The 11,368-nt window shown below is 40.9% G+C and overlaps 1 protein-coding gene across 1 annotated transcript; it reads right to left on the bottom strand.

Annotated features, from left to right (window-relative positions):
• Positions 1-1,698: 1,698 nt before the first annotated feature.
• On the bottom strand, positions 1,699-2,544 carry LOC123050240 (auxin-responsive protein SAUR19). The gene has a single exon (XM_044473063.1). The coding sequence runs from the start codon at positions 2,465-2,467 to the stop codon at positions 2,039-2,041; it is 429 nt and encodes a 142-aa protein (XP_044328998.1). The 5' UTR covers positions 2,468-2,544; the 3' UTR covers positions 1,699-2,038.
• Between the last annotated feature and the right edge of the window lie 8,824 nt (positions 2,545-11,368).

Raw genomic sequence — 11,368 nt, 5'->3', positions numbered from 1 at the left:
CGGTCTTTCGGTCCATATTGCCAACATACTAGCACACCCAATATGGCATGCCCCTGGACGTTCTAGAGATGCATATCGGAACACAACCAATCCTTAACCGAGCGTTGGCCCAAGAGTCAATTTTCATGTCAATTAAGCTTAGCCAATCGACTATAAAGTCGCAAATGTGGACGGAGAGACAAAAATTTAAAAGCATTTGAGCAGATATATTGTCTCTCTCCTACAAAGTTGAAAAAGGCCCCAACTTTGAAAAGAAAAACATTTGTGAATATACAAATTAATTGTAAATGATAAAGCATCGGTATCTAGTGCGTCGTACCCATTTTGGTGCATATCTCGTTTAGAAACCCGTCTAAACTATTAGTACCTTTTATTGATAGAATGTCATGCCATTTATTTATAAGGATGTTCTTTAGTAACTCATCATGAAGCATCAAGCGATACAAAACACAAATAGAACACATCCGACCACTGCACAATTAGGATCCATGCATTCAACACTGACGCACACACACAAGTCTCACACCGACAAAGAGCAAAGTCATATAAGACCAAAGTTATGCGAAGGCAGAGGATAATATTAAAACTAGTAGTAAAATGCAACATTGATCCTCAGCGAGCAGTCACTGACCAATGAAGAAGATGCAAGTGCACACGATTCAGACGTGGGCCCAGCCACGCGACTGAGAAACCTGGACACACTAGGCAAGCATCCAGGCACCCAGATTGGTCTATGAAGCCAAGAACATTCGTCGATTCACAAGTGGCGCAAATTATAGGGTGAGGGAAGACAGTGCTGCAAGAATCTCATATTACAGACGATCCAGCGAACCCCTCCGACGCAAGTGTACTTCAATGGTAAATCTGGGCATGGGCAATGGTCTCGAGAGTCGAGACAATGCACCCCGAGTGGTCACTCCATCGTTATGGCCTTAATCTGCCACCATCAGGCCAAGAACTACACCACGCACCACCTCCGCAAAGACACATTGCAACATAGGATCGCGGTTACCCGTAGCCACGTGTCTTCTCCATGTCTCAACCACGCAAATTAGGGCGCCGAAGAGACAATGAAGCAGCAACTGCAGCGGACTTGATGTTTCTCTGCTCGAGCTCATGACAGTAAATTCCGAAACAAATGATTTTTTTAAACTATAAAATTTATTTGTGACAAACGTTGACAAATGTTCTGGGTGCTTGTAAAATTTCATCATGGAAGGACATCCGTGGAAGTTGTGGGGAAAAAGTTAATGCTCCAAAAGTGCTATTTTCAAAAGCATTTTGAAGTGCTGATTTTTTTTGGGCACGGGTTCCACGGATGTCATTCCACGGAAATTTTGCAAGCAATAAAAACATTTGCTAAAGTTTGCCATAAGAACTTCAGATTTTTTTTGAACTTGTTTTCATCTTCTTCTTTTTTCGGAATTTACTGTTCATCCCGAGCTCATTTGAGTTCGGGAGCCACTAATCACTAGTTCTTTCGAGCAAGACCAGACGTTCCTAAGAACAAGTTGTGATTGAACACATCAGAGTACCAAGTATAGGACTTAAACCTAACCAATCAAGTACTTTCCTCATTTCACAAAAAAATAATACGGAGTACTTTCCTCTCCTCCTCAGCCACTGTGTTTGAACGAGTGAGTGTGCGCGCGTGTTGTGAGTCGTTTTTTTTTAGATGGTTGTGTGCAGGTGACTACCTTTCGCTCCACCGTACAGGGTACAGCCAACATATCTGCAAATAGGACACGAATATATACATTTAATTTGTTGGACAAATAAATATATACATTTTGTAAAATGCCAGCTCCACTGATAGGGTGATAGTGTAGTAGCATCGGGGCGCTTTGTCAGTGTAACGGTCTTCGCAGTTTCAGCGCGCGCACTCTGCGCCATGGATGGCATGGGCGCGCGCGTAGTTCTACTACCGCTGGCTGCTGCTTCCGGTTTGCATGAAAAGGAGCAAATGAACACGGCTATCCCGCTTCTGCAATGTAGAGAGCAGGCGTACGAACGAACGAACGATCGATCACGAAGCGAGCTACTTCACGGCCACCCCCTGCAGCAGCGGCCGCGAGTCATCGCTTGGCGCCGCCACGACGCCACGGCGGCGACGAAAGGAGGGGCGCTCCTCAGAGTCGGAGGACGAGACGCGGCGGAGGACGTCGCGGAGGTGGTCCTCGTCGCAGGGGAGCGCGAGGGGGCCGGGGGCCGACGGGAAACCGTACTCCTCCTCCGCCTGCTGGAGCAGCTCCCAGAAGGCCGGGTGGCTCAGCTGCGCCACCGGCACAACGAACCGCCTCGACGACGACTCCCCGTCGCCGCGGCCCCTCACGCACACCGCCACGTGCCCGGCCGGCACCAACACATCCTTGTTGGGCCGCACCGAGGCCGCTGCTCGGGAGCGCCACCGCCGCACGGCGCGGCGCAGCCAGGCTAGCGACTGGACCGTGTTGATGACCTTGCACATGCTTGACGAGGCGGATTGGACTGAAGCGAGGGACGACTTGGCTGTGCTCTGCTCTGCTGCTGTTTGCCTTCGTTGAACTTGCGGATTGGATGGGATGGAGTATTTGGAGAGCGGGACGGGGTGCAACTATATAGCGCCGGGACTCGGGATCGGCCACTGGAGTTGGTGGAAATTGCAGGAATGGCACCGTCAGCGCGCCGTGAGCCCGTGATGACATGGACGCGTGTCGTGTGTCTTGCACGTGAGACCTAGCAGTAGCATAGCACGAGCAGTGCAGCAAAGCGATTTGTAGTATCATTTCTGGTGAAAGTGAGATGAGTGAAGTATGGTCGATCTCCACAGCTCTGTGTTTCACGTGATACGGGTTACTTTCTGTTGGAGGCCATTGGGCGTAGATTAGATTGTACTCCCTCCGTCCAAACACCAGGTATCTAAAAAAGTTTTGTGTGTCAGTACTTTTTCAGCTTCGCTCCGAAGCCAAGACGGGACGGCTGCGGTCCACCGTGGGCTCCATGGCAAATGTGAGCCCTATACGAGCGGGAGCCAGCGATGCCACAACGTCGAAGCCACGAGCGAGCCCGAATCGTCAAGCCTTACATGACACCAGTAGAAAAAGGGCTATTTGTCTTTTTTCTTCTAATTTTTAAATTTTACAATTTAATCTTTAATCAACCCTCATCATTTCAAATCATCTAACTTCCCGGACGGTCACCCATCCTCTCACTACCCCAACCTGAACACGCTTAACTTCCGGGTTCTATCCCCCCTCGTTTCCAAGTCTGTACTTGTTGTTTTCCTGACAATAGTAAGATGTCAATCCTATTAACCCTCAGGAGTTTAGCTTGAGTATGAAGTCACACGTTTCACTGTTTGAGTTTGAAACTATTATTCTAAAAAACAATAATTATTTAGTAACACTAATATTTCTTGAATAATTAGTTGGACTATAGTTTGACCACAGTTTGACCAGATTTGATCAAAATTCAAAAGAACTGGAATAATTATTTAGTAACACTAATATTATTGAATAATTATTTAGTAACACTAATATTATTGAATAATTATTTAGTACCACTAATACTTCTTGAATAAGTAGCTTGACCATAGTTTGACCAGATTTAACCAAAATTCAAAAAAAACTGAAATTTGAGCATAACTTATTTTCCTTTTAGAATTTGAGGATTCTAAAAATTTGCAAACAGGCCGTAGGGGGTCAAAATCGGATGTGGATTTTCGTGCTGAACATTTTGATATATTATACGTTTTTTTCGATATCGTATGCAAAAGTAATAGCCGTTTTACTTTTTCATAACATTTTTTTGCAAAACATGTCCAAATTTATGTTTTTTAAATTTTCCTAGCTAGTAGATGTAGTAACATAACTACATCTCGAAGAATTTTTATTTTTGAATTTTTTATCATTTTCTTTTGTTTTTTTTTTCAAAACTGAAATGGCGATAAGGGGGGTAGAATTTGAAAATTGAGGCATTAGTCCCGGTTCGTGACCTTAAGTCCCGGTTGGAGCCACGAACCGGGACTAATGCCTCAATCCCTTTAGTCCCGGTTGGTGGCTCGAACCGGGACTAAAGGTCTAACCTTTAGTCCCGGTTGGTGGCTCGAACCGGGACTAAAGGTCTAACCTTTAGTCCCGGTTGGAGCCACGAACTGGGACTAAAGGGCATCGCACACCCTTTAGTCCCGGTTCGTGGCTCCAACCGGGATTAAAGGTCCCATTTGAACGGGGACTAATGCCTGCACGGCGTCCTAGCCGCTCGAACCGGGACTAATGCTCACATTAGTCCCGATTCGTAATGCAACCGGGATTAATGCTCTTTTCTGACCGAATCAAAGCCCTGTTTTCGACTAGTGGGAGTGGAGGGGGGTGAGGTTGTTCGGGCTGAGTCGGAGGACAGCGTGTGGAAGAAGATGAACAATAGCACAACCCTGATTGTTGGACGGACATCTAACGTCTCAAAAATTTGATTGAGATCATTTTTGTTAAGTATCCGACGAATAGGCGGTTCTTCTTTTTTATATTTTTTTCGCTGGGACGTAGACTGTATGCAATTAATATTTGTTACTGTCTTCGTCTTGAAAGAGTGTACTTCCAACTTTTTTGGAAAGTCAAACATTTTATGTTTGACCGAATTTATACATTAATACATCAATATTTATGCCATCAAACTAGTATCATTAGATTCATGATAAAATATGTTTTCATCATAGACCTATTTGGTTTCACAAACGTTGATATATTTTTACACATAGTTGGTTAAATTTTGAGATAGTTTGACCGTACAACAAAATGAAGTATACTCTTTCAAGAACGGAGGGAGCATATACAAGAGCCCAACCGCGAGGCGAACAACACGGTGAGTGGTACATGAACGCTCACACCGAACAGCAACACCCTAAAGACACACTAGGCTACTCTCTCATGAATGGTGGATTAATCTTTGTGAACAGAGACATTTCTCGTTTACTGCAGCTCCAATCCAATAATGCATCACACGGGTGTGAATCCTGTCACGGTTGCTCATGCATGTATTTCTTGGTCCCCCCTCCCACTGTCGGAGAGAGGACCAGCCTAGAGAAGGCAGTCCCAGAGGATCGGACCAGCCTAGGCAGAGAGGGCAGCTACCTCGTCGGTGCCGCGGTGGCAGTGCAGATCATCTGACCATGCATCCACGAGGCCGCGACACCGCCGATGGCGGTCTCGAGCGTCCAGGCGTTCTGACGTGCTGGCTGCCTACCTGCCGCGCGCACCGATAGTCCGGTCCGGTACGCCATTGGCATCTGATGTTTGTTCGTTGGTACGGCCAGCCAACTTAAAGGCGCTAGCTAGCTCCCACTCCCACTCTAAGATCCACTGACGTAGGTTGGTCGAAATCCATATTACGCATGCGTTTCGTGTGCCGTGCCACGGATCTTGGTTGCCTTTTCCTCCACGTTTTCCTCTCATTTTCTGCCGCGTTGTTCACACAGCTTGAGCTTGGTTTGCATTTCCTTTTTCGAGCCTATCCGATGATCTCCCACCTTTTAGGTGTGTGTGTGTGTGTGTGTGTGTGTGTGTGTGTGTGTGTGTGTGTGTGTGTGTGTGTGTGTGTGTGTGTGTGTGTGACAAATCCATCCGGATGGATATGGAAAATTCTATAGATTGTGCTGGTGATACAGTTTAAAGATATCTCTTGATTGTCCTATGCCTTGTGCTCTAGATTGTGCTAATAGATCTTTTCTCCATCGTGTTTCTAGTTTCGAAAGAATAAAAGATGGTGTTTCCCAAATGAAACATAATAGAATTCCTCGTCCTGATGGACTACATATTGAGTTTTATCATACATTTTGGCCTCTAGTTTGTCATGATATTCATTATCATTTTCCAGGAATTGTAGTCACAATGGTAGATTTGATATTGCTTAATTTAGTTATGTATTCTCACTCCTATTCCTAAATGTGCAGATGCTAGTAAAATTCATCATTACATGTCGATTTGTCTTTTTAAAAAAATTATGAAGATTTCTACAGACGTAATCAATAATATAGTTGTTGAAACTTATAAGTGAGTTTTCCCTTTACAAAAACCTTCTATCAATGTTAGATACATCCTAAATGGCGTGGTCTTGTCATCTGAAAGTGTTGATGAGGTGCATAAGAACAAAAAATACGTTAATTTTCGTTAAAGTGGATTTTGAGAAGGTTTATGATAAGATTAATTAGTTTTTTTTCTACAAATGTATGTTAAAATATTTTCAATGTTAGATTTGTATACCGTGTTTTGAAAATTACGAACAGAGTAAAATTATTGTAATACAGGATGATTCAACTGTAAACTCTTTTAAACTAGTAAATTGTTCAGACAAATGTGGATATATATCCCACATTTTGTTTAATATTGTAGTAGATGATCTAAGAATAATCATCAATGAAACAAGTGAACATGATTTATTAATATATTTATTTGATAATTTAGTGGAAAGCGATATCGACTTACTACAATATGAAGGAAACCATCTTCATTTTTCATATAATTAGAATTGGGTTATGCATTTGTGTTTTCTTGAGCATCTCCCACATTTAAAAATTGAATTTCCACTATGATGAATTCTTGAATTTTCGGTGAGGCTAAAATACAATCCAAAATTATATCGATGATTATAAAACTAAGTTGTGCATGTAGATGGTCAATTATATATTCAATTTGTGGGCATTCTTTAGTTAGTCTACATAATAAAGACTTGAAAATTACTATAACGAGAAGGGTGCGAGCAAATTACATAGCTGTGCTGGTAGAGAAAAATCTATGGGGCAGATTAGTCCTATTTAAATCATGTCTTGGTAATGTTCCTCTCTATATGATATCCATGTTTGAACTGTCTAGAGGCCCTAGTAAAAAATATTATTTATCTAGGAAAAGACATAGGGTATCGTTGGCTCATAGGATATCATAAACATAGAAATAAAAAACACAAGAAAAGATAACTAGTGCAAAGCAGAGGATAGGAAAGACAATACTACTCCCTACTTGTCGCTCAAACGGACGTATCTAGACGTATTTCAGTGCCTCCCTTCGATCAATATTACTTGCCATTCAACCAGATGTATCTAGACGTATTTCAGTGCAAGTAATATGAATTGGATGGAGTAATGTTAAATTACGTGTTCGGTTCACAGGAATAGGAAAAACATTGGAATATTATTAAACTCAATCAAATCAAAGTTAAACCACATGAAAAGGTACAACTAGGATATTATTATGTCACCGAAGACTCTTATCTTGTACTTTGTGTGTAGAGCTCTAAAACGTAGTCCAAGTGGATTGTAAGTTTCCTACGTTCTTCTGACAATGAGATCAAAGGAATTGCCTCAATTTTCCTTCCCCTACATTTCTTTAAACCAAGGGAATGAATAGTGCTTCCAAAAGAAAACTACACTTCTCCTTCACTTTCCCTATAAACCAAACAAGCCCTTATGGCAAGAAAATGAGAGATGTAGGAAATATCATCTAGTTAATTGGCAACAAGTATGTTAGCCCAAGGATTGTATTGGGCTTGGTTTAGTGGATTGCATGTCAGGAAAATGTATATTATTAGTAATGGTTGTCGAAGATTGAGAATGAACATGAGATTTGGCGGAACCTTACTATAAATTAATATGTTGTAACTTCATGTTTTCTTGGTGCAAGGAAAAATCTAAACAATCTCACTTATGGTAGGGTACAGTGAAAGTAAAGGATTTTCTAAAATATTTTAAAAAAAATTAGACAATGTGAACAGAGCAAGGTTTTGAGAGGATTACTTTTACTTTTCGCATGAACAACAATGTAGTGGTGTGGAGTTGTCTAATGAGGAAGGCACACGTGTGTAGATGTAGACAAAACCTGGGTTATTTCTATATTGTCCACATATCTAGCTATCAAAATTGTAGAGTGAATGGGAACTATACAAGTATTTGGATGGTTAGAGACCCTTGGAAAATTAATTATTTGTTTGGCTACTTGCTAATAATGTACTCAGATTATATAAAACTTGATTAGGAGGGGTTGGAGAGGTGTGATGTATGGTCATGATTGGAATGATGCTTACCATGAAAAGTGCCCCGTAACAAAATGATTGGAATGACTACGTACTTGGATCGTCATTTCTAGGCGGTAAGTTTACTCGTTTTTCTCATATTACCGATGTCAAACAGTGTGAATGAACATTAACGATAAACATTATTAGTTTGGGAGAGTCAAGAAGAAACGACGTGATTGTTGGCAATTATGCTAACCACACGTGTCGGTTACAATATGTGGGGATTATCAAATTACTTCCTCCCCCCCCCCCCCCCCCTAATCTCCACATTGACTATGTAGAATCATAATCTTGATAAACCTTTCTCCAAAAAAAATGTGGGAAAATATGAGAAGATATACATAATATGTCATGAAAAACTCCTTCCAACGGATGTGATCTATGTAGGTACAATTAGGTAAATTTCTTGGATATGATCTGTTTCAGTACATTTATGTATATCTAAGGAAGTGATTCATTATATTACAAATCCAATGGTCAAAATAATTAGGATAATGTGTCTCAACATGGTGCCTCAGAAAAAACTCATATTGTGATTTAATATACAATACACTCCCACCATTTCTGTATACAAGGACACTTCGTATTTTGTGTCAATCTTTGACTTATAATTTGGACAACAAAATATGGGTTATGTGCCATCAAAAATATATCAATGGAGATTTATTGAAATATGCATCCAATGACAAGCTGTTTGTGGCATATAACTCACTTTTTCTTGGTAAAATTAATGGTAGACATAAACATATGAAGTTTCCTTGTATACATAAATAGAGGGACTATATGTTTTGATTAGGAGGGGTTCGAAACCTAGTGATAATAAGTGATTTTGTTGTTAAGAACTTGAAGATCTCGATCATTTGTTCTTTTCAGTGCAAAATACTGAGATATGTTTAGGGTATGGTAAAATGCTCTACTGGCATAACAGATGTGCCTATGAGCCTATCATAGATTAACTCTTGGATTTTGAGCTTTCCCTACAATGTTGGAGAGATGGCGTAGTGGGTGTCGTTGCAGTTATTTGGTCTTTGTAGAAAACTCAAAACACGATGTGTTTTGATAATCTGTTATCACATCATTCCACTATTGTAATGTACAAGATCACGAGATGGATTGACAATTGTACAATTATGTAGAGAACATACGCTTAACTGGGGGCTTTGTCGTCTGGCGCTGCAATTTTCAAGGGTGGCGGTTGATTTTTTTTTCTCCAAGCGTGGGGGATGGGGCCCATTGATGAGAAGGTTGGGATTAGCTAATGAGCTTGATGTTGGACGATATGCTCTAGCTATGCAGTATATGGAAGTGGTAGTTTCTTCTAATTTTGGACAATAGTTGTGTGTGCTGCTTTGCATGTGTGTTTTGCTTGTTGTCTATGGTTTTGTCCTTATTATGGTGTCTCCCCCATAGTCTCACTTTTAAGTGGGGTCTGAGTTGTGTTGTAATGGGTTTGGCTGCAACTTATGGACGTATGGACGTATGGACCTTGTCGGTTCCACCTTCATTTAAATTAGGAGCGTGAACTCTTCAACCTGGAAAAAAATCTATATATACCTTCGGCAATGCTTTTTTATGTTTATCTTAATGTTGCTTCTACTTGATTTGTTGTACACATTTTTCCATTTTGACCATCTCAAATAGTACATAGGGTTAGATGGCTAGAAAGATGATTTTACCTCGTCCCACCAAAGATTAAACCCATGTTTGGGATACTTTACGTGTTATTAATTTGGAATATAGTTCAGTCGAAGATGACATTCCTATTGGCAATGAGGTGCCACCGGTGACGTCGTCAATCTTGAGACTCTGCTACTTTGTATCCAATAGGCAATTTGTAAGTGTGTGTATGTATATGTGTCTATGTTGTACTCGGTATTTCAAATCTTTTTTCCTATGAAATATTTTGAAAATGTGTCCTAGTCACCATAATAATAATCTTGAAAATGTATCGACCATGTAACACGTGTAATGATTCTCGTTTTAGTAGTTTGCAAAACTGTAATATCATTTGTCAAACAACAAACATATGTCTGCCACCCTACCCCCCCCCCCCCCCACACTCCCCAACTTCAAAATTAGATGTTTTGAAATTTCTTTTCTTTTCAAACCGGGTCGTTGACCTCAATCAAAGCAATATGACTCATGATGTGGCGGTGATACATGTTTCACATATATGCCAGACGGATCATCTAAAAGAATTCGCAAAACTATACACGGAGCAGAATAACTATTTATTTTATTAAAGTAAAAAATGAATTTCTAAGAGTACGAAATCCTTAATAGATTCATACAAAATTAAGCCAACGAAATAGAGTAAAAGCCGAACCTTGCCGAACGGAAAGTATAAAAACAAAAATCATGAATATGTGTTAGAAATGGAAATTCGAGAAGAATCACGCATAATTTAGAAATGATAATGATTAAGTGATGTGTGACTTCTCTTGATTTTATAATTTAAATTTTAATAATTCCCACATTCTTCTAAAAGTTCTTGAATATCTACTCTTACTTTTTATTTATGCATGTTATGATTTTGATGAACTTTTCTCTTACTTTATGACTATTTATTAGTTTATATTTTATGTATTATGTTTTTCACATTACTTTCCTTTCTTTCCCATTGGGCTCAGAAGAGGAATTCTTTCTGTTCAAAAATCCATCTTCTTTCCGGTCCGCTTCATTCATTCCCTTACTAATAAATCCAATTCATCGCTAATGGCGAAACTAGCCTATATGTACACCGCACAACTAACCGTTGCTTGGTAGGTTCGATCAGCTCTTCTCACCTTTCCGTCGGAAGATTGTATCATGGGTTCGAATCCCATTTCCTCCCGCACGGAAGTAGAACGGGCGGGAGAAATTACGTGAGAGAAAGAAACTCAGATTGATGGAGTCCGCCATCGGACAGAATAGCTGCTTAGTGACTAGGAGTGGAGCGCCCCTTTCTTGTTCTTGGTGGCGTCTATAGCGAATGTGTGGAAACCCCAACTATGCCTTCTATGAGAGCAACTCTAGCAGGAGACAGAGCACGCTTCAGGCCTTTGTGCGCAAACACAGAGTCACCATACGCGGCGTCTATATCTTTTATTTTCTATTTTTCTTGTTACATCAACTCAAAACTGCACAGAGTCAATTTGAGTTCTTAGAATACTCCTGCTCGGTCTCCACCTCCACAGCCGCCATATGCGTCCACCAATGCGTAAAGATGATCCCTCCCCTCCTCCTTGATGATGAGGTCAGCCTTCTCCTCCATCGGGCCTCGTCCAGGATTTACCCCTCCTCCTCCTTCGAGAGTGGCACCAAGTCTTGCTGTGGGGTAAGTGTTGGA

This window comes from Triticum aestivum, chromosome 2D (assembly GCF_018294505.1).
Source record: "Triticum aestivum cultivar Chinese Spring chromosome 2D, IWGSC CS RefSeq v2.1, whole genome shotgun sequence".
Classification (NCBI taxonomy): domain Eukaryota; kingdom Viridiplantae; phylum Streptophyta; class Magnoliopsida; order Poales; family Poaceae; genus Triticum; species Triticum aestivum.
This window is presented reverse-complemented; position numbering and strand designations above follow the sequence as displayed.

Bases quoted from the DNA above. Each gene is read 5' to 3' on its own strand.
- LOC123050240 (XM_044473063.1), bottom strand. From the start codon at position 2,467: ATGTGCAAGGTCATCAACACGGTCCAGTCGCTAGCCTGGCTGCGCCGC.